This window comes from Heloderma suspectum, chromosome 1 (assembly GCF_057233095.1).
Source record: "Heloderma suspectum isolate Gila_16-S chromosome 1, 16-S_ref, whole genome shotgun sequence".
Classification (NCBI taxonomy): Eukaryota; Metazoa; Chordata; class Lepidosauria; order Squamata; family Helodermatidae; genus Heloderma; species Heloderma suspectum.
Genome location: NC_139458.1, coordinates 350,589,808 through 350,613,265, shown reverse-complemented (window position 1 = coordinate 350,613,265; position 23,458 = coordinate 350,589,808). Strand labels below are relative to the sequence as shown.

At 44.4% G+C, this 23,458-nt stretch overlaps 1 protein-coding gene across 2 annotated transcripts in view; it reads left to right on the top strand.

The window, feature by feature from the left end:
• Positions 1-21,717, top strand: part of CNKSR3 (CNKSR family member 3) — an 85,126-nt gene extending 63,409 nt beyond the window's left edge. For both annotated transcript variants that reach the window (XM_084827866.1, XM_084827865.1), the window contains 7 exons: positions 758-817; positions 6,413-6,481; positions 8,736-8,882; positions 13,857-13,981; positions 15,495-15,703; positions 16,708-16,797; positions 19,480-21,717. In XM_084827866.1, coding sequence (XP_084683992.1) covers positions 758-817; positions 6,413-6,481; positions 8,736-8,882; positions 13,857-13,981; positions 15,495-15,703; positions 16,708-16,797; positions 19,480-19,778 — 999 coding nt within the window. In that variant the 3' untranslated portion in view covers positions 19,779-21,717. The remainder of the gene's footprint in view (positions 1-757; positions 818-6,412; positions 6,482-8,735; positions 8,883-13,856; positions 13,982-15,494; positions 15,704-16,707; positions 16,798-19,479) is intronic.
• Positions 21,718-23,458: the final 1,741 nt, after the last annotated feature.

Below are 23,458 nucleotides of genomic sequence, written 5' to 3'. Positions count from 1 at the left end.
TGTCCCACTAGTGGGACCTCCCACATGTGCAATGGGAACCTAGTGGTTCCCAAAGCAATCAGAAACTAGCCAAAACACTAGTTTCCGAAAGGGTGCAGATTAGTGGAGCTCGCAGAAGGGAGCTCTGTGGACCAGCCCAGCTCTGGAAATGAGTGTTTCTGCTTGTGTCTGGGCTTACTTCAAGAAGCGTTGCTTCCCTGCTGTGCAAGCACTGGGTCCCATGGAGGTGGAATCAGTAGATATGGAATAGCCCAATTGGATGCTACCCATTGTATGTATGTATATATATTTAAGTACACAAAAAGATGCATTCTCTCCCCTGCCCCATCTTCACACACAGCTCTTTTTAAAGGACCACAAGGAGAAAAAAAAAAAACCCTTCCAAAAGCATGCCCTCTGTTCAGCCTTGCCATTCAAGAATTTTCTGTTTTTCCCCAATTCTCCCAGGACAGAAATTGTTTAGACCAGAACCTGCTTGCAGTCTGGTTGGGTCAATTTTACCACTCTGTTGAGTTGTACCAGCCTCAAGTAAGCATTTAATAAGTATGTTAGGGATTGAAGGGCTTTTTCCTTCTCCATAGTGAAACTTCTCTCCAGTCCTTCATCTATACTGCTAAAAAATGCTGGATTGGGGCTGGTGCCAAGGTTATGGGGAAAGTTGCTCTTGAGAAATAATTGTCTGTACAGCCTTTATATAATTGAGGGTGAACTGTAATTACTGTTGCGCTTACATTATCTTTTCAACTATCCAACTTAGGGAATGTACATAAAATCTACTTACGATGGATTGCATGTTGTTACTGGAACAACAGAAAATGTAAGTATTTTTAATGACTTTTCAAAACAAAATTAACACAAGCTATTTTAGATAAGACGGAACTCAAGGCACCAGCTTGACTAAAAGCAGAATCTGAACTTGTCACATTTTTATTTATTTGGGTTTCGCAACATTATCATTAACTTCTGCTTGCCTGCAATAATTAAGCGTGTGTGTGTCTGGCTGTATCTGCCTGTCTAATATCAACCCATTCGTTCAGTGTGCAGCATGCAAATGGACAAGAATGTTTCAAAATGCCATTGGGGTTTGAACTAACTGGAATTACCAGAACTATTGTTTTGCAACAGCATTTATGGTGTTTGATTTAGTAAATGCTGGCTGAGCAAATATGTACTTCCATAATGGGCTGTGTCCCTTATAAAAGCAACAGCAGGATGTTTAGACTGGTAATAGAATGTAAGATTCCATATACTTCCTGGAAGAAAGGGATTTTTTTTAAGATAACAGGAACAGATATTTTTAATTGCAAAGAGTTTTGTGAGGAAAAAAGGAAAGTCCGTAAGGCTATGCTGATTGGTGTGGAAAAGAATCATAATCTCAGTGAAGGTCATTTTCCTTCTGAATTGCAAGACAGTGGCTCTCTTCTGTATCTGGCAGAATTGATAGGAAAATATGGATTTGCTGCTGATCATGAGAGTTTCAAATCTTTTACACGTGCACATGTTTAAATCTATTGGAATATCCGAGAACTGCCTTTGAGTACAATTCAGAGGATGACTCCACGCTTGGCGTAAGTTTCAGGGTTTTTTTAACCAGGCAAAATGGCTTGGTGTCAGATTTAGGGTTATTTTTCTTTAAAGTAAGACAGTGCCACTGACATAAATTAGCAGTCATAAAGCTTTGGATCTCCTTTATCTCTGTTGAGAAAATCCTAGCTTCCGTTCTTGGGGAGTCCATTACCTCTACAGACGAGTGAGAGATCTACATGTTGCAAGTAGATCTTCCATTCTTTGCAGTTAGTAGCACTGCTGTTTTTGAGTTGTAGGGAGTAGACCCTTGACTCCTTGTTGCCACTTCTCATTCGCTATCTGTCTAATAGCATCCGAAAAGCAAAGCCTGACATGGCAGTTATTAAAGCTCTTGAGTTATTCAAGAGGAGTGAGACGTGTCTGATTCCAGTCAGGTGACAGGATTTCCAAGTTGTTTTTAACGACTTGTGATTTCCTGCTTTTTGTGGGAATGCTCTGGCCCAAACAAAATTTCCGGTCATCTTCCAACACTCGTGATGGCAGCTTGATGGGCTGTATGTTTTTTTTTTAATAAAAGATTAGTGAGCTTTAGCAAAGAGATGCTCAATCCTGAAGGAGATTCCTTGATATGAGCAACACACATTTTGGACATGGTGTAATCAGCTGGATTCTTTGATGAACAGATATTTCTATGCTGACGAAAGGGAGTGGCTCACTGCTGCTGGAGACTCCCTGTCTTTCCCAGCATCTTTCCTCACTTTCCCCATACCTTTTACGAAGGTTTTTGGATTTTGACTTTGTACAATAGGAATGTGTCAGATCAGTTAGATGGCGACGGGCGAGGGAGTCTTTCCTAACAGGACTTTCAGTTCACAGGTAGCCCAAGGGGATTACCCCATCTTCCCTTGAACTCGATGAGGGAACAAGGGAAATGAGGCATTTGTTCCAATTGTATGAGTCACATGTCCTCTCTTTCTGACATCCGTTGTCAGAGCTCTGTTGGACATGGTGGGGTCTTTTGGTAGCAGCGACATTTTAAACAATGGCTGCAATAGCGTGACCTGTGTCAGATAGATCAGAGTGAATATTTCAGTGCCAAACTGCTGCCTGCTGAGAGGTAGCTAAGCATATCATCCATCTTGTTAGGATATCCTACTGTAAAGGTTTTTTAACCCCTCTCTATTTCAGTAGATGTAAGTGAACAGGTAGTGTGTTCCCTGGGATTCAGACCAATGGCTTCAAGAACTATATTAGAGATGTCTAGGTAGATTTGCAGCTCTTTATTAGATGTGTAAGCAGTCAAGGACATGCAAACTGAAATGGCTCATGTGTACTCTACTCAGTTTTATTTTCTAATAATGTGGTGTTCAGGTGGAGAGTACCTAAAATTATGTTTGCTAAAATTTGCTATTCTAAATCATTTTAAAGCAGCCTTTCCCAACCTAGTGCCCTCCAAATGTGTTGGACTGCAACTCCTTTAATTCCATTGTGCAGTCCAACATATCTAGAGGGCATAAAGAGTGTTTTTTTTCCTGCTAACACTCCTAGCAGGCTTGGTGTGTATTGTGGTTTTGCTTTGTAAGGCCAGATTAGACAAAGCAGCAGTAGACCACGCATCAGAATTGGGTAACTGTTAATTCCCTCTAAAGCACTGTGTGTGTGTGTGTGTGTGTGTGTGTGTGTGTGTTTGTGGCAGGGGAAGAGAGTGGAATCCTTCCTGGGGCCATGCTTTGCCTGCTGAAATAGCTTCTTCCACCAATTCCGCCTCCCTCTGTGCCCTTTTGTTTCGGAAGTAAGCCCAAATTGGAAGAAAAGCCCTAAGAAGGAATGGTCTGTTCAATTTGGGGGAGTTTCAGTGTGTGTGTATCTTAATTCCAAGCTTATTTGATTGACTGATTGATTGATTGATTGATTTGATTTGTACCCTGCCTTTCTACCAAAAATGGCACTAGCTTCTGGCAGTCTGAGTGTATCTGTCAGCTCTTGATAAAAAGGGACTCCATGGCCATGGCTCAGTGGCAGAGCCCCTGCTTTGCATGCAGAAAATCCTAGGTTCAATCCCTGGCAGCTCCAGTTAAAAGGACCAGGCAACGTATGATGAGAAAGACCTGGAGAGCCCTGTCAGTCAGAGCGGACAGTATTGTGCGAGGTGGACAAGTAGCCTGCAGGGGTATAACTAAGGCAGCTTCCTATGTTCCTTTCCTCTGACTCTTGTCCCTTTTAATATCTGTGTGATGGGGAGCAGTCCTGTAAATGGTGCATTGTCCATCCTTGTGGCAGTACAAAAACTGCTCCTGCTGGAGTACTGCTTCATTCCTCACATCAGGCAAGAAGGTTGGCACAAGGGTTGTCATTTGATTGTGGTAACACAGGGGCGCCTCAGGCCCGTGGGCCAAATTCTTGGGTCCCAGTCTGGGGGTCCCCAGATGACCACGCCCTTTCCCCCAACTGCCAATTGTTTGGCGGTTTCCCAGCTTTTGCATGTTTTTTTGTTGTTAAGTCATGTCCGACTCTTCGTGACCCCACGGACCATAGCACGCCAGGCCTTCCTGTCCTCCGCTCTCTCCCGGAGCGTGCTCAAGTTCATATTCATTGCATCAATGATCTAGCCATCTCATCCTCTGCCGTCCCCTTCTCCTTTTGCCTTCAGTCTTTCCCAGCATCAGGGTCTTTTCCAGGGAGTTTTCTCTTCGCATTTGCATGTTTTACCCTTATTCTAAAACGTTGAAATGCATCTCCTAAGGCTTAGTTATGGCAGTAGGAACTTTAAGCGAAAATATGCTGGTATTTTTGGCCTCACCACTTTTGCCCAGCCCCCTTTTGCCTTCAGCCCCACCTGCCACTGGGATGTGGCCTCCAAGAGCTTCTCCAAACGTGAATTCTGTGCTTGGGCTGAAAGAGGTTCGAGATCCCTGTGGTAGCCGATACGCACAGGAGAGTCTGAGTGTCTAGAACCCCAAAGCCCTCAATCATACTTTTGGGGACTTGCTGTTATTTTTATTTTTTTACTAGCTGATATACCCGGCATTGCCCGGGATGTAATTTTGTCATAGGCACTATCTGTTAGAAACACATTAAGGTAGGTTTACGCTTCTTGGAAAGGCTCCATAAGAAAGGTGAAAAGTTGAATCCACCAGACTTGATTAAAAAAGCACAACAATTATAATGAGTAGATTGAATAAAAAACACTACTAAAAATGCAAGAGATTGAATCCGTAACCACTACTACAGTATAATCCACACTGAATCTCATACCACTATTAAAACGTTCAACAGAGGCTTCCTTGGTGGATATTGCAGGAACAGGGGAGAGAAACTAAATGCTCTCCACAGGATGACTGGTAGCTGAAATCAGAAACCTGGCCTGTACCATGATTGAGGGGGTGTACTTGTTACTGAGGGAAAGTATAAACAAAGTAATAATGTAACCCAGCGACTCCTGTCATACACTCTGGCAAGTGAGAATGTGAACTAAAAGCGGCAGCCACTCTAGGGCCCAAATGGCGGGTTCAGTGGCCCCTGCAGTGTGATTAGGCCCAGGGCCGCTCCCCCTTATGCCCTGTCTTACAGACGGCCCTGCAGCCAGCCACAAACACACAAACCCAAAAATCCTCAATTCATCTACACATAAAACTCTGCTATTTTACCCTTCATTTTGCAATTGCCTTCTCAATTCCCCCCAGTTCACTCTTTTATGAGTAAAGCCCTAGGTCTCCACTCCCACTGTGTCATCCCAGCCACTCAGACAGGTGAGCACACACCGCACCACATTTCACATTAGTGTTAATACTAACAGATACATCTGGCATTGAAAGGGGTAAAGATATTTAACACTAGCTTGCTTGCTCGCTGGATATTGCAGGAACAGGGGAGAGAAACGAAATGCTCTGCGCCGTCAGAAAAGAAACCATGAGTAAAGGGGAGGGAACAAGCGGCAGCCAGCCAATCCAAGGTGAAGGAAGTCAGAGTGAATGGGAGAGAGACCAATAGAGTGAAAGATGGCCAATAGGATGACTCATAGCTGAAATCAGAAACCTGGCCTGTACCATGATTGAGGGGGTGTACTTGTAACTGAGGGAAAGTATAAACGAAGTAATAATGTAACCCAGCGACTCCTGTCATACACTCTGGCAAGTGAGAATGTGAAGTAAAAGGGGCAGCAACTGTAGGGCCCAAATGACAGGCTCAGTGGGCCCCTACAGAGTGATTACACCCAGGGCAGCTCCCCATTATTCCCTGTCTTACAGACGGCCCTGCAGCCAGCCACAAACACACAAACCCACACACAATTTTTGACTTTTATATATATAGATATAAAAAACATACCAGTGCCTAAAGTTCAGTTGCACTGTAATGTAATGCTTCAAACAGAATCCAGAGTACGGCTATCCAGATATGGGCTGTGCAGATAGGAGCTGCCTTCATCTCAGTGACTGGGGTCACCAGTGGCAACGTACCAATGACGATCGCCCTTGTAACTGAGTGGCTACTTTTCCCTATAGCAGTGAATGGCAAAGAGTGGCAGTAGGAGACATTTCTTGCACTGATGGCAAAACCTGCTCTCCATCCCAAATGCTGGGTGACCTGGTCCACAATTGTGTGTCCCCCCTGCCCCCCAGTGGGGTTTCCACGTAACAGACAAGCCCTTCCTACCCACATACTTTGCTTTTCACAATGACAGGTGTTTTGCTCATTATTTAATTAATAGTTGTGCTTTCTAGTGATAGAGGTGGCAGCTGTAACTCACACAGGAACAGCACAAGCATGCCTATTTATGTCGCTTTTCTGTCAAAGTTATCCTGTTTCAAAAAAGGAAGTGGCTGTTTGGTAGTTTTTTAAATGGCAAAGTAATGCAAACTTGCCTTTATCTTTCTGTCCTCTGTAGTCTCCTGCTGATCGGTCTCAGAAAATTCATGCTGGTGATGAAGTGATCCAGGTGAATCGTCAGACTGTGGTAAGTGAAGGGCGTTTCTTGTTGCCCTTTCCTTGATTTTTAGCCAAGCAGGGGGCAAGTAGCTCACAAAACAGATTTTAGCTTGATTTACGGGGATTGACCCTGTCAGTTAAATGCTTGGGTTTAGTATCAGAGCATTGCTTACCCATTTATGTGTCCATCACCACAACAGGGAGTCCTGTTTTAAAGACAGCTGAAATATGGGTCAAAAGTTGGTCATCATTCGTTTTGATTAAGGAAAAGGCAGGTTTGAGCAGCTGATTCTCATCCAAGCTTTTCATTTAAAAACGCACATGAGAAAGAATATTTCTCATGAGTGTATGAGAAATACAAAGACCAGTGCTTTATTTTGCAACAGTTAATCCAGAAATCCCTGAGTGGGCCACGTAAACACTTCTACACAGCATGTGTGAACCTGTTGTCCAGTTTTGACTTAGTGAACAGATCTAGATGAGTAAACGAGAAGCCACCAATATAGAAGAAGAGAAATATTATTCAGATTGAGAATAGTGAATACTGAGAGTATTTAAGGATGATTAGATATTTTAGGGAGCCATCCTAGGTATGTTCAGACATAAAAAGTCCTACATCTCCCAGCGTTCCCCAGCCAGCCATGGTGCTGAGGAATGCTGGGAGTTGTAGGACTTCTTTCTGTCTCAACGTGCCGAGGTTTGTGCCTCTATAGGATTATCCAAGTGAAGAATTTACTACTGAAGGAGAAGTGCGTGCGTGAGAGCATGTGTATGTGTGTGTTTGTTGAACATACTAGAAATTTCCGTATGTGGCACCAGGTTTAATCCCTAGCCTCTCCAGTTGGAAGGATGAGGCTGCAGGCGATGGGATTTCTACCTCTGCCTGGTAGAAAAGGGTCTCATTCCTTCCCTTCGCATTTCCCTCCACCTTCCCACCACATGCCTCTGTGGGAGCAGGCCTTGTTGTCTCTGCCAGCTGACTAGCCTGGGAAATTCTGGGCTGAACATTCACACAGCACCAGCACCCAGCCCTGCATGTCTTTTCAGCACTGGATGTCCTAGGATGGCTGGACTGCTGACAGCTGTTTCCTGTGCGTATTACACTTTCCAAGCACAGAGACATTGGTGGAGAGGGCTCGAGAGGGGCTCGGGATATGGGTGACTCAGTGCCAATTGAAGATTTCCACTGATCCACAAACACTGATGCTGAGTTGGGCAGTGTGGGCCATCCCCCACCCCCACAATCTAGTGCAAGGGCTTTGCTTTGGGGCAGGAGGAATTCTTCTATAGTCTGTTTATTTAGATATTTGCATCCTGCCTTTTAGCCACTGTTTTTAAGGCAGCATACAGCACGTAGCAAGCATAAAAACAGTCTCTACTAAAAGCAGAAAGAAAGAAAAATACCACCAGTGTTTAAAAACATAGCAGAATTCCATTTAGCAATTGCTTTTCCCTTGTCCGTAATAGTTCTTGCTTCTGGGAAAGTCCAGGTGGCTTAAGAGTACCACAGAGTTATTAGATAAGGGCCTCCTGAGGTGAAGCACGGTGTGGGCGATCAGTTGGATTCCCAAATATTTTTCAGCAGGACTAGAGGGTTTCTCGTATTGGTAGAGATAACAAATAAGTCCCTTCCCCCTCCCTGTATCCACACTTGTGTGGGAGTATTGTACAGAAATAGAAGACAGCTTATTCTACCGTGGTTTAGCTATACATAGAGCCTGCGAGGCCATCTCTTACAACAAGCCATTTGTGTTCCAAGATGGCTCATTGGGGCCATTTACCTGGTGTGAGTGATGTCCTATTTGTACATACCTGCCCCCTCTTAAAGGCTAACGGCAGCATCCATGTAAACTCTTCGCTTTTATCCCTGATGACTAAGAGCCTACCAAAATACAGAAGTTTTGTATGGCTTCTAGAAGGTGCTCAGATGTGGCTCTCGTGAATTTGGGGTGGAAGGTTATTTCTGCAATGGGAATATATGGGAGATAGTAAGAAGGATCCAAGGGTACACTCCCACTAGTGCCATTGATGTTGCACTAGCGTAAACCAAAGCACGTGCAGCATAACTAATGCGACAGGGAAAGGGATGATTTGCCATCGAAGTTTGGCAGCAAACAGCTACTTCTTCCCATTGCACTAGTCATGCTGCTCAAGCTTTGGTTTATGCTGGCGCAACGTCATTAGTGCTAGTGCTTGTGACACTATTGGATCCTATCCACTTTGATTTGCGTCTGTCGTAGTGCAGACACCCTGTCATTTATTTAATTTTGTTTATTTTGAAGGTGGGATGGCAGTTGAAGAATCTTGTGAAGAAGCTCCGTGAGAACGCCTCTGGAGTTACTCTATTAGTGAAGAAACGGCATATGGGATCTTTTAATTTTACTCCTGCTCCACTTAAAAACCTAAGGTGGAAACCACCACTCGTTCAGGTAACATAGTAATGCAAAGCTATTTCTTGCCTTTATCCCCAACCTTTTTCATTTACTTATTTATCGGATATATGTTCTTTCTCATCTCTGTGGCTGAGGATGGTTAAAAGAATGTTAAAAATGTACCTATATATTAAAAAAACCTCTCACCCCAAACTTAGAAAACATCAAACTCCACTCCGTATTGCCCTCTTCCTGGCCATAAAAAAGGCGCCTCAAATGAGTGGCTCAATTAAACATGCAAAACAAGCACATTGTACAGTAATTCTTGGACTTTTATCATGGCAGACTTCAAGTGTGTGTGTGGGGGGGGGGGGTTGCATGTTTTAATGATCTCCCACTTAAAAATAAACTTGGACTGATGAGGTGACGGAAGTTGCTGCTGTTGCTGATGTTGCTTTAGTTATGTTGCTACTTGAGGTGAGCTCCTGAGCTGAAATTGCTACTCTGGTGTGGGCCCCTTCACCTTCGTTTCCTTGCAGAAATCACTTACTGAGGGGATGAGGGATTGTTGCTCAGAAGCAGCCTTCACATGAAAAGCCAGCTGCAGCCTGCCAGGAGCAGTGCTCCCAAGTTGGAAGTCACCACAGAAATGGGGGACTGTGACTAGAACTCAGAACCATAGGGGGACCAGACCTTTTAATCAGAAGAGGGCCTGTCTGTGGGAACCCTGAAAAAGGAAGGAAGGAAGGAAGGAAGGAAGGAAGGAAAGAAAGAAAGAAAGAAAGAAAGAAAGAAAGAAAGAAAAAGAGAAGAAATTCAGTTCATTGAGGTGGACGCTGGTGGCCAATGTCAGTGGGCTTTTGTCAGCTGCAAAAATTCTATAAAGGAGGACCAAGTATTAATCCTTCAAGAGCTTCATGATGTGTGGAAACCAACAAGTGAAGCTTTAGCCAGCACGAAGATGCAGACTTTCCGGCACATGGTAAACTAGCATGTCAGGAAACAGGGGTTTAGTCTAACCTGGTCCCTGCATGCTATTTTCTCATTGGCAGGAGTATTTTTTTTTAACATAGAGAGTTCTTATATACATACACACCCTTGCAGTCTGAACTGGTTTAGACCAGGAAGGACTACTGTACCATGCCTTTTCTGCATGTTTTAACCCCTTTTTGAAGATGCTCTGACTTTGGTGAGTCTCTAAGAAAGGGAAGTCCACAACTGTGGAGCAGCTTCTCGTGTGCCCTTGCAGTCTAAACTTGGTGCATGGGTGGCAAACTTAAGAAGGTAAATCTTAAAGATTGTAATAGGATGTAGAATGGAAATTGTCTCTTGGGCTCATCTAATGTAGGGCTTTATTAGGTCATATCAGACCTTTAATTAAGTCTGGAATAGGGAGCCAGTGTTTGTGCTGGAGTTCTGGTGTAATGTGCTTGTATGTATGTATGTATTGCTCTTGCAAAAACACTGAAGCTCAAATTTCAAAGGTAATGTATTCTCATAATTTTGCATCAACAGTGAATTTAATAAAATAGTTTTGCAGTCATTACCATGAAGAATAAAAAGGACACATGTTTAGGAAGAATTTGTGAAATCTCCTTTTCCATAAAATAGTCTTCCCTTTTCAATTTACCAAAAGAACAGGGAGTTGGGGATGGAATGATGTTTTTTTCTTTAATCCCTAAGGGACACTGTTGAGCGGGACAGATATCTTAGAGTGAGGCCATTTGGGGCTGAATTACTTAAAATTTTCTGGACAGTAATTCTGGAAGTAAGCAGTAAATACTTGCTGGGTTAGCAAACTGACAATGAGAGATTATATTTTCTAACCAGAGCAGAGTTATCCAGAGTTTATAGCCTAGCTGAATCGTGATTTTTGTTTTTTTAGGCTTTGTTTTAAGGTGGGGTGTCCGCATTTGCCAATTGCCAGCATCAGCAGAATTGGGGATGTTGTGAAACCTGAAGGGGAGAGAGAGAGAGAGAGAGAGAGAGAGAGAGAGAGAGAGGAAAAATGAGGATTAATAGCTTTTCAAAGAGCAATTCTGAGGCCAAACAGGTAATGGCAAGGGAGGGGGAGTAGTTTGACTCCTGCAGGAAGTTGACTAATAAACGAATTGCTTATAAGCACAGGTATAGTTCTCACCACTTCTTTCTGTGTAGTTTTCAGCTGTTGCTCTGCAAAAAGATGCTAACAGGTGCTTGTGAGGTCATTTCTCTGCACAGTGTATAAATGAATAGCTGGACGGGCTTATATGTTTGACTTTATAATGAAGAGTGGTGCCATAGGGGGGAAAAAATTGCAACAGCTGTAGAGGCTGTGATGAGAATTGTTTCTGCAAGTCCTCACTCACATGTGAACTTGTTATGTGTGGTGTGCAACGATGAACATGGGTCTAAGGGGATGTTCACCAGAGGTGTAGTGCACACAGAGTAGGTTTATTCACTATGCTCTAACACAATGGGAGCAGCTACTTACAATGTGGGGGAAGTGAACACACAGACTCATTAAAGTCCAAAAGCAAAGACTTTATTTTTGCAGATTTTTGTTCTGAACACGCACGTTTATTAAATTCACCCTTATTGGAATTTGTCTTTTTAAAAAATGTTTTAACTGTTTTAACCTGGTGTTCTATTCTTTTACCTTTGTTGTTCACCGCTCCAAGATCTTCTGATGTGGTATATAAATATTGTAAATAAATAAAATTACAGAAGAGGAAAGGGGCTTGGTTAGCATACCCCATCCCCTAGCACATGCTGATGTTCTGATTCTAACACGTCTAACTTGAAAAGAGCAAGACTGGGTAAATTAGCATTTGCCAAATGAGGAGTGGAAGGTGGTGCTATTGGGATTGGGAGGCCATGCGACCAAGGGAACTCGGGTGCTGGTGATAGTGGTGGGCTGTGGGGTGGGGGTGGAAATTGATAGATTTAGGAGGGGAGGAACAGAAATGAAATATAAGTGCTTATAATTACCTGGCTTCAGAGTACCTGGCTGTGTTGTGTGTGGAGCTCAGCTTTGGACTCAATGCACACTTTACCATGGAGGTTTCTCTCCAGGATGCAAAGCAAACAGAACTGTGTAAGGCAAACGAGACAACAAGAGGTACAACAGGAAGGTGAGAGCCCTGGAAACATGGGGCAGGTGCCAGAGTGGAGCGAAGAATCATGCTAGGAATGAGGAATGACATTAGGAGCCAACTGAAGCCCGGCTTTTTCTTAGAGTTGCGACCCACAAGCGTGAAGGATGCCCAAACAGAAAGAAAGAACAGGTGTTGCCCGAACTCCAGGGCAGAGATAGGGTTCAAAACAAAGGGGACAAAGGACTCAGAGGCTGGACCCAGAACAATAGGTTTGGTTCCAGGAATTGAATGGTACGTTCAGGAAGGTTCCTTGCCCCTTGAATGACGGACATCTAGCTTGGCTATACAGGGGCATAGCAGTACAGTAGAAGATGATTAACTACAGGTATACAAAAAAAAAAAGTATCATCAGGGCCATCGAGGTGGTATTTGAATCTGTTGACCTCTCTAGGAGTGGGGACACTTCAGGAGTGGGCCAGTTTTCCTGCCAAGGCTCTGGATTGGCCAATTTGAAGGTACCCTTGTGGCAGTGGAGGCTGGTGGCTCCAATGTCAGTGAGGCAGTGAATCCACTCCAGGTTTCAGTCAGAACCACTCAGAACTCTAAAGGAGCTATCTAAAGTGCTTCCGCACCTTGGATAGCACTTTTAGAGTTTTGACTGAAACCTGGAGCAGATCCACCGCCCCACTGAAATTGGAGCCACCAGCCTCCACTGCCTTGTGGGTCCATCAGCGTGGCAGTCAGGCAGCATTTGCATATTTCTGTAGTTATAATAGCTCCCTTTAATCTAATCAGTGGAGGAAGTTCGGGCACACTGGCTCCTCTCTGGGGCTGCCCAGAGCTTGCTGACGTTCCTGACAGCTTTTCATGCTGCTTCTTCCAGATCCAACCTGGATTCTTGGGCCAAGGTGTTAGGATGATGCCACCTAGCTAGCACACAATATAGGCATCCAGAGCCAGCACGTCTGAAGCTGCTCTGTAACAGCACACTGCCCGGCCAATTCTTCATGGAGTTATGCATAGAAGCCACACCAGCGGGCCATGGATGGGTTCAAATACGGTACCCAGTTTTCTTCTGTAATTCTAAGCCATGCTATTGCAGGATGGAGTCTGAGGCCCCCTTCAGATATACACATGCCTTGGAGCTCTTGGCAGGGTGTGAGCCACTTGTGCAGGAAAGACCCATGCGGTCGGACTGTCCCACATGGTTAGAATATTCACGCACATGCCCCAGTGATGTGGGATCGCACTGTGGGGAATTGGCTTCCACACCACTGTGTGTGAGGAAGGGAAAGGCAGAAGAGCGGGCCAGGACATAGGAAGCTGTCTTGTACTGAGTCCGACCATTGGTCCATCTAGCCCTGTATTATCGACACCGACAGCAGCTCTCCAGGGTTTCTGGCAGGAGTCTTTCCTCACCTTACCTGGAGCTCCTGGGGACTGAAGCTGGGCCTTCTGCATGCAAAGCATGTGCTCTGCCACTGAGCTACAGCCCCTCCCTGAACTGTTCACAAGTTCCATCTAGCAAGTGTGAACATCTGGCTGAGATTCAACCACCTAGCATTGCTGGTCTAAACGTTTTGTTTTAGAAAAGCTGCATAAAACAGCAGTTCACAGAAACGCTCCTGTGCTTCTGCTTGGTTTGAATGCTTTGGCCAAGTCCAGATTCAAATGGGGGTCAGGGGACAGACTCAAAATGTGGAAGACACTGCCAAATGCTTATACTAAATGTTACATGTTGCCTTATTTTCAACAACTAGGCAGCTAATGCATAATAAAATCCAAACGACAAAATAACTAATCATAAAATAAGAGATGTAAAACAAATGATCAGGGTTTGTTTCCAGGGGTTTGGGCTAGAGGTGAAAACGTTGTCATACAGCAGATGGAAAGGGCTGGTTGCACGATGCACTTCTAAGTTACTTACAGAATTATCTGCTGTATCTCACTGCAGGCCAGCCCACCCCCCACTACAACCCAATCACTGGAAAGCACTATGGAGACTTCGTTGAAGAAAGAGAAACCTGCCATTCTAGACCTTTACATACCTCCACCACCAGCTATTCCGTACGCCCCTCGGTATGCCCATAGCTACGTATTACTTTAAGGAAACAAAACAAAAAACCTTCCTGTATTATTTTGGACTTCTCTGGGCTTGTTCACTTGCCATCTTTGTGTGATTTAGCTTGACAAAACTGCAGATTTACTTTCAGCCTAATGTGTTTGAGCCACTAAGTGTATAACAATATTATTGGCTGTTGCGGGGGGAAACGTCTCATACCATGGAAGGATGTGCTGTGTGCTACAAATACCATAATGTCTCCAGAAAGCCACTAACTGAGGAATATCTTTTGACAGGGAAAGGGCGTGGCAAAAATAGTAACCTTTAAACTCTTTGTGCTATGTATTTCCCCCCTTCCTTGCTGGTGTTACTAGCTTAGAATTTGCCACATGATAGAAAAAGGAACCCTGCTTTGAAAGTAGCTGCTGATGAAAAATGGTAATTCCATGTGTGTGTAGTAAAATCAAGTCTAGCCAGTACACTGACTTGACCTTTTTTTGTCCTCAGATGACGGTAAAATCCAGAGCTTTCGTTAGTCAGAAACAAAGTGATGAGCTTTGGTGCTGGTGTATTTCTCAGCATCTGCTGTCAGGGCTTGATCCTGACAGAGTTAAGCTGTCTTGTCAAGGCTCAAATTACAGAAGCATCTGAACTGGCCTAATTGTACTTGCTAGTGGGAACAGATTTTTTTTTTCTTTTAGGGTGCAATCCTATGGCTGCTAGACAGCAGCTAGATGGCCATATGATATCTGGTTTTTTGGGAACTGACCTCAGAGACCGCTCTGCAAGGTAGGTTCCTGGAGAACCGACCTCCCCCCACTTCCGTGTTGCCTCAGAGGCAGCATGGAACAGTGCCATCCTCTGTGCTTGCAAAAGGAGTGCGGTGCGGCCAAAAAGGGGCATTCCAGGGCGGGAAGGGTGGAAATGCCTGTACAAGGGATCTCTTTTGCCCTGGGGAAAAGAGATCCCTCAGTACTGATATTTTCACCCATCCGTTCATCTAAAGCCTGTAGGAGTTACTAGTCCAATGATAGTCAGGATTGGTCTTCATCTGATAGAAGTGCCAACCTAGTCATGCCAGTAGGCCTCAGGGGGCTGGTTCTAGATTTAGGAAGGTGCAAAAGGACTTGGCAACAGGTCATTCCCACCCCCTCCTCCCCCCGGCAGCCCCTCCAGACCCCCAGAATGTTACACAGAGGGTCTGGGGACCCTGCCAAATGGGGTAGACTCTGGTGTGGGAAGAAGAAGAGGTGGAATAACTGGTTTTTGCTTTTTATGGACTGTGTGTTCTTTGTTGTAAAAGAAATATCTGTAGCACATATAATCTGACACCAAGAAAAGATGAACTCTGTGCTGGGTCTAAAATATGTACAGTCCTGATGCTGCCTTTCTCTTTCTTTTACATTTTCTTCCAGTCTTGTTGAGAGCTGAAAAGTGCCATGGCATCCAAATTCGAATAAAGATTGCTCAGGAGTGCAGCATTCCAGTACCATGCTTTTATGTTGCTAACCAAATCTGATATCTTTTCAGGGATGAGAAGGGGAGCTTTGTTTATGGAGGAGGCAATAAACCTAGGCAACCCCTCCCTGGTTCCAAAGGTGCAGAATCTCCTAATTCTTTCCTGGATCAGGAATGCAGGAGGCGAAGGTTTACTCTTACCGATTCGGATCCGTTGCCTGGCTGTCCCATGGAGGCAAATATTCTACCAGCAAAGATGAGGGAAAAGACCCGGTCTTATGGTAAGAAAGTCATTGCTGTCATTCAGAGCTTTAAACTGCTCTCTTTTAAAAAAGTTTTACTCTTAAAGTCTATGTATTCAAATTTGGATGATGAAGAAACTTGGCTTTCAATGAAAATTTATGTCTGAAACCACTTAGCATTTGCCAAAGTGAAAGCCTGTTGAGTCACCACTTTTTAATGATTTACATTAAAAAAAACCCTTTTGGCTCAGATTAGATGCCAAAAGTCTGTAAGTGATGAAACCTCTAATGAAAAGCACTAAAAATAAACGGCTTAAAAATTAGGCCTGTGTGTGCGTGCTGCGTGCGCGCGTGTGCCTGTGAGTTGTAACATTTAGACTTCAATCCTATACACACTAACGTGGGAGTAAGTCCCACTGAAATTAATAGAACTTATTTCTCAGTAAGCTTGCAGAAGATTGCATTGTTAGTGGAGTTTAAGCAAGGATTAGTGCCATTCTCTCCTTCATAATTGTAAGTCTAGGGGTACCCAATGACGTAGGAACATAGATGTTGATGCTGAGTGGCAGCAGCTCTCTGGGGTTTCAGGCATGATTTTTCCAAGCGCTACCTGGAGATGCCCTGGGGATTGAATCAGGGACCTTCGGCATGCAAAGCAGGTGCTCTGCCATTGAGCTATGGCTCCTGTCCTAGTACACCAGTGTCTATTAGCTGTGATAGCTAAATTGAACCACTATGTACAAAAGCAGTCTACCTCTAAATACAAGGGCACACAACGGGGGAAGGGCATCAGCTCCATGCCCTGCTTGTGAGCACCCAGAAGCATCTTCTGGCAGCTGCTGAAAACAAAATGCTGGACTCGACAAGCTTTTGGCCTGATCCAGCAACACAGCCTTCTTTTTGTAAGTCATCGTCTTAATTAGCCTCCTTCTATTCTTGTGTACATTCCTCTCATGGTAACTGCCATTATGGAGATCAGCTAATTTGAATGTTAACGCGGCATTCTCCCCTGACATTAACCTTGTATTCTTGGACCCCTTTAGGAAAGCCTCGTCCCTTGTCTATGCCTGCAGATGGAAACTGGCTGGGAGCTGTAGAGCCTTTCTCTAAGCCCCGGGCAATGGGGAGAAAAGGTAAGGAAACTGCATCAGAGGGAAGGCGCTTTCTGCAGTGCACTTTTCTCAATGTGGAACCCTGCTCATTGTGAACAAGCCACTTTGCAGTTAGCCTTGCTGAATCTGAACATCCACCTGTGTGTTTGCCATGCCTGGGTACCTGGAAAGTGGAGATGGGGATCCTGGGTGTTGAAATGCACAGCTTTGGTCCACTTGGGGTCTGTAGGCTTGTTGTTATTTCAGCAAGTGCCAACTGAGTCAGTTCATATTGGGGTGGGCTGGTATAAGTATTTGTGAACTGCCCAGAGAGCTTCGGCTATGGGGCGGTATAGAAATATAATGAATGAATGAAATGAAATGCTTCTGGTTATGGTGTCCTTGTACCCTGGCATGAGCGAAGGGGTAGGCAAGTGGTGCCCTTCAAATGTGTTGGACTACAGTTCCCATTATTCCTGATAATTGGCCATGCTAGCTGGGCCTGATGGGAGTTGTAGTTCAAAGCTTCTGGAGGGCACCAGGCTGCCTACCCCTGCAGTAGTGTAGTACTGAACTCCAAGGTGGGTGCTGGGAGTTGGGACACCAAATTGTTCCTAAGTGTATGATGGATAACGGGTCTCAACCTTTGATCGGGACTACCAAGCTCTCCCGGACCAAAGATTAATCATCTGAAGCTAAAGTACAACACCGAAGTCCCGTATACTTTTGGCCCCAATTTCTTCCGATCCATTCCACCATGTTTTTAAAAACAACTGGTCAACTGACCATGGCAACAATTGAGACCTGGTTTGCTCTACCCATGAACTGAAAGGAAAGAGAGAGTTGCTTTTGAAGCACAATCCTGCATAACTTAAACACATAGCTAAGTTGTGACTTGAGAGAAAGACCCACTTCACACGTCATGGCCAAGTCCTCCCGCCGGCTCTCGGCATGTATCCCAAGCGCCTTTGCGGCAGAACTCCTCATTGCCACGTTCCCTATGTCAGCACCCATTCTGCAGTTGGTTTGCTGGGGTTGCTGGGAAACTCCTCACCCCCCGCATCAGATCGCCAAATGGAAGGGGGGGGGTGTCTTTTGCAAGAGCGCAAGACCGCCTGTCTGCTATTTAGCTCAGCATACCAGCGTCCCCCTCTTGTCAACGTCCTTGTCAATTTCATTCTTCATTTCCTTGCTTGCCTTGCTAGTAAACACCTTTTTTAAAAAAGCTGCTTCAGGTTCTACCAAATACACTCACCCCAAAAGCTCCTTCTCTTGCAGTTGCCAGCTGCTTTCGGCTCCCCACCCCCTTCATGCTTGTCGCTTCCCCCCATTGGTCTAATACCCTAAAATATGCATTAAAAAGGCCAGTGACTTCAATGTCTAGGGATAGGCAGCCTTGGGCAGGGGCGATTTTGAGTGGAGAAGTGATGATAGGAGGGGAAAACTTAATCTCTGTTGGCTACTGTTTTGCTGCCCCTCCACTCCTCCAGATATACACACTGCTTTGTCTCCCTTGGGGTTTCAGAGATTTATTTGTGAGAGAAACACATCTAGAAAGCAGCTGGTGGATATTCCAGGGCAGAAGTGGAGGTGAAAAATTAAACATCCCTAAAGCCCCACCACTTCTCTGCTCTAAATTGCCGTTTCCCAGACATGTGTCCCCCCCCCCCCCCCCCGGAGAAGCAGCCATAGGATTTTAATACAAACAGAAAGCAGAACAAAAATCCTTAGCCTTCCCAGCTGTGACTAAAATTTATTTATTTATTTACATCATTTATATACTGCTCCATATCTAGAACAGATTTCAGAGCAGTGAACACAAAAGATAAAACAGTAAGTGCATAAAAAGATTAAAACACCGCATTACAATTACACTTGTTTAAAAACACAGTGCCAATAAAAACTGCAACTGGTCAGTTAAGGAATGCCTCCTGGAACAGTGCTGTTTTCAGGAGGTGCTGGAAACATCACAGTGTTGGTGCCTGCCTGACTTCCAGGGGCAGGGAATTCCAAAGAAAGGGGGCCACCGCACTGAAGGCTCTCCTCCTGGTGGACTGGTCCATGTGGAACCCCCAGGAACAATCCCTCCAATGACCTCAGTGACCAGACAGGTTGGTAAGGGGGAAGGTGCTCTCTCTTAACCGCTCTAAAATGGAGGATAAGAATAGGCTACATGTTGTGAGAGCAGAGGGGCAGAAGGCTCAGGGGCTAAATCTGGCTCTCTTGGGGTCCCAATCCATCCCTTTAGGGTTTCCAGATGGCTATGCCTCCTATCCCCTGACAGAGGGCATCGTTTGGTGGTTTTCTGGCTTTTGTGCAGATCCCCCTCCCCCCCCCTTTCTAAAAGGTTGAACTGCCTCTCCTGTAGCTTAGCTACTGGCAGGAAGAGCTTAGAGCTACAATATCCCGGTATTTTTGGCCTCACCACTTTTGCCCAGCCCCCTTTTGCCTTCAGCCCTGCGCACCCCTGGGATGTGTCCCCTGACAGCTTCTCCGAAATGGAATTCAACCCTCAGGCTGGAAGAGGGCCTGCACCCCTGCATTAGAGAGAAGTGAAGGTGGAGGAAATCGGGTGACATCCACCTTACGCGCAGACTTGCACCACACAACCCGTGGCGAGCGTAATGTTGACACTCTCTTCCCCACCTCCTGCACCTCAGCTTCTGCAAGGCATTATAAATGTGACATTTTATAAATCTTTCCCTTTTTCTTCTTTTGCTACAGGCGAAAACGTCCTCTGCCGGTACTTCAGCAACGAGAGGATCCCACCTATCGTTGAAGAAAGCTCTCCACTGCAGCATCAGTTTTCTAGGCCTGTGATGGAAAGGCAGTTGGTGAGGGGTGCAGACTACATCAGGGGAAGCAGGTGTTTTGTCAACGTGGATCTTCACAACAGTGCGACCATCCCTTTCCAGGAGGATGGCGCCAAAAAGCCACCTGTGACCTCCTCAACGAAATCCTCCTCCACAGAACCCTCGCTGCTTGTCAGCTGGATCACAAGGCTGAAGCTATTGACTCACTGAGTTTACTGCCTGGATTGTGATTTGTTCAGGATATTTGCCTAAGCGCCTTTTTCTCTCCCCGGCCCCCCTGCCCCGGTCAACCAGTCAAATAGTTCTGCATTACCTACAGAGTTATTTAGTGGTTATGCTTTTTATTTTATTTTTCTCCCCTGGAGAAGCTTGCCCTTTCCCCAGTGTTTCCATACCAGATTCACTGGAGTTGGAGAGAGAGCTTTGAGAAGGGGTGGGGTGGGGGAGAGATCACAAGATGTAGCTTTTTTTCTGCCTGTCCAAGGGTGGTGAGGAATTCATTCCTCTGGAGAAAGCGACCAGGCATGAGCGATTCAGAGGTCGCTGCTGACCTGAAATCTGCATGACCCAAGCAGAAGCAATCGCTGCATTTTAACGAGGCCCGGTGGCACTTCATTTGCTACAATGCTGTGATGCTGTGCAACCTACTGGATGTGGAGACTGTGTAACACTCAGCAAAAACCCTCGGCTGCAATCCTGACCAAGAAAGAAGAAAAGAGGAGGCATCATGAAGCAATGGTGTGTGTACTGCAAGTGACTGCAGGTGGCTCAGCTCTAAGGATTAAAAGGCAGTTTCTTCCTTTCTTCTTTTTAATCACGAATGTGAGCCTGGTCTGGTTGCTACCCTAGTTATTAAAATCTTAGTACAGTTCAACTATTCTTCCCTGAATTGCTGCAGTGCTCATCCAATTAAGACATGGATTGCTACAACATGCCAAGGAAATGCATCTCTAGTGACAATGGTAAAAATGAATATATCTTACTGCTTTTTTAAAAAGAACATCATTAAGACTGAATAGCTGTTAACCAAAGTGTTCTAAAAACAAACCCTGTAGGCTTCTGGAGTAACCACAGAGGTTCAAGGTTGAACTGGTTTGATATTATTTGTACTTTAAAGACTGACTTATGGATGGAATCACACTTTTGTAAGACAGTTTGCTCTCTTAAAAGTATTGGTGGAAAAACTTGTTTGCCGTCATTACTTAATAGCACTGGGTCAGAATTGGGGTGGTTTGTGGAAGGGACAACTTTGCAAAAGTGTTAGGATGCTAAGAATTGGTTGTTTTAAAAGCAAATGTAGAGAAGAGTTTTGTTAGAGATTCACAAAGAACATTCTGTTTAAAATAATTTCAAAGTCTTTAATTGTGCTGTATTTTTTCTCTCTTAACCTTATGCAATTTTTACATTATTCTCCTATAGCACTGTGCACTAATTAGCCAGGGCAAAAAGTTACTAGTCCCCCCCCCCCCGCCCTTACTAAATCAGTAGCGAAATGTGTCATTTGGATGGTCTCAGAAGAGTTTGTGGGCTTTGATGCACCATCTACACTAAAGAAAGAATTCAGCAGATTTTACACTGCTGTCTATCATTATCAATGTGACCTCAGAAAGCTGTACTGAGTAGTTTATAACAGGTTTAAGATATACCTCTGGAAATGTCTAGTTTTGGATATGATGATGTTTTTGTTATGTTTTTTCAGCTTGGAAATACAGATGCTTAATGATGTAGGAAACTGGCACAACTTTATTAAGTTCAGTGGATTTGCACTAATTTTTACCATTAAAGGGTGCATATGGTTTATCACTTGGTTTTCACAGGCAAGAGCAACCAGTGACATAATTCAACTTCTCTTTCTTCCATACCCAAACTACTATTGGTACCAGCTCAGCATACACTAATCCTGGTGTAGCCAACCTGTGTTTTGATATATGTTTTTCCATTGTATCCAAAATGTTTAGTTTCATTTTTTTTAAAGGGGAGGGAAAAAACCAAATGTAATTGAAATGTCTATTCTGTTTTGTATGAATAACTAGGCAAGTGTAATGGAGAATGTGAAGTCTATTGTACAGAGTCCTAATGTAAGCTCAGTCTCTCTCTCTCTCTCTCTCTCTCTCTTTTATAATGATAAAGGGAGAAGTGGTTATAACTAAGAAAAATCTGTGTGTGTGTTTACAACTTGGACAACGGGGAACTTGCTTTTGAAGTACATATTGAATCAAACTGATAGTTTCTCTACAAGTTCAGACAGTAACTGCTGCTCCTGCAAAAGAACGATTTTTTTTCCACATCTGCCTTTAATCCCTTGATAGCTAAATTGGAAAACACCGCAAGAGAGTCTGAATGTGTTTTACATGAGAGAGAGAGAGAGAGAGAGAGAGAGAGGATGACTGTGAGATTGAGTTGTGAACCAGGAAGTCCTGGGTTCAAATGTTGTCTCACTCATAAATTGACTCAGTAGCCTGAGGTAAACTACCGAATTGGGCCCAGCACAACTGGGATAATACTGGGTGTATTTGTATTGAATGCATATTTATTATTCCTAATCTTCAATTAGGCAAAAGGACCATGTTAGTCTGATCCTGATTTTACCTTTGGTAGGCCTGCTGAGTAAGAGCATGGGCAGTTGTCAGGGAGATGTTTGCATCACCCTTGCTGCTCCTTCCCCTTGACAAGGGCAATAGAGTACCGCAGGGGTGGGCAACATGTGACCCTCCAGATGTTGTTGGACTGCAACTTCCATCATCCCTCACCATTGGCTATGCTGGCTAGGACTGATGGTAGTTGCCCCCCCAACAGATGGAGGGCCACAAGTTGCCCACCCCTGGAGTACAGGTTCAAAACACATACGGGCAGTGCAAAACAGAAGCCTTCATTGACCACCCCCTGGTTTGGGCATCGATGAATTGGTTTATTTCAATGTCTGTAACATTTTACTTGTCTGGGATCTGTTTCCAAAGACCTTTTCTAGAAACCTTGAAAAATGGCAACCACAGCAAAGCAAGGCCATGGGCATGCAGACAATTCCCTAGGTAGTGTAGCCCTGACTCAAACAATAATGCCGGACTCCTTGAGGCCTGTAATTGGAATTGGTACAGTTGAGTGTCTTTGACAAATGTCAGTTTTGCTTCCTGTACCTTTCAAAGCAAAACAGTGAACCTAGTTCCAGAGGCAAATGGCACAATACAATAATCTAACAGGGACGGGATTCCCTTTGCACTAGCAAAGGAAAGAAGCTGCACAGTACTCACACAAAATCAAGTTAACCTTTGCAAGGAATGTTTCCATCTGGAAAGAGGCCAGGCAAATAATTATTACAGATCTAAACTGTAGTACAGTTTTTGACATGTTTATGAACTGGGCATACCTTCTCACAAAGCTCTTGGTCTCGCTGCTTGTGTGTGTGCATACATGTGCATGTATGCTAGCCTTACATATGCCTATGGCCCTGTGTGTTTATTATACATCACACATATGCACACACACACATGCATATACATATATGCAACAGCATGGGGGCTGTTTTCCCATAGTGTGTCCCACGATGGACAGTATATACATATCAAGCAACCATGTGAGTGACTGGGGGTCAATCATGTAGGCTTTTCCCATCTTCCCAGTGGATGTTGATTGGGTGGAAATGACTGATTGGATTGGCACACATGGTTGATTTAATTTGCACATGCTCACCAGCCATATGGGAAGTGGCTGTTGCATTGCTGATCGTATACATGTGAAGGGGGCCACAACTTTAACATAAAGTGGTCTTTCTTGCTGAGCATAAGTGGAAACTACACCATACTCCAGTACATTTTCAGTATATAAAATCATTAAGTAAGTGGTAAGAATAACTTCCTTGTAATTCAAGTGAAATTAGTGGGCATATGATACAA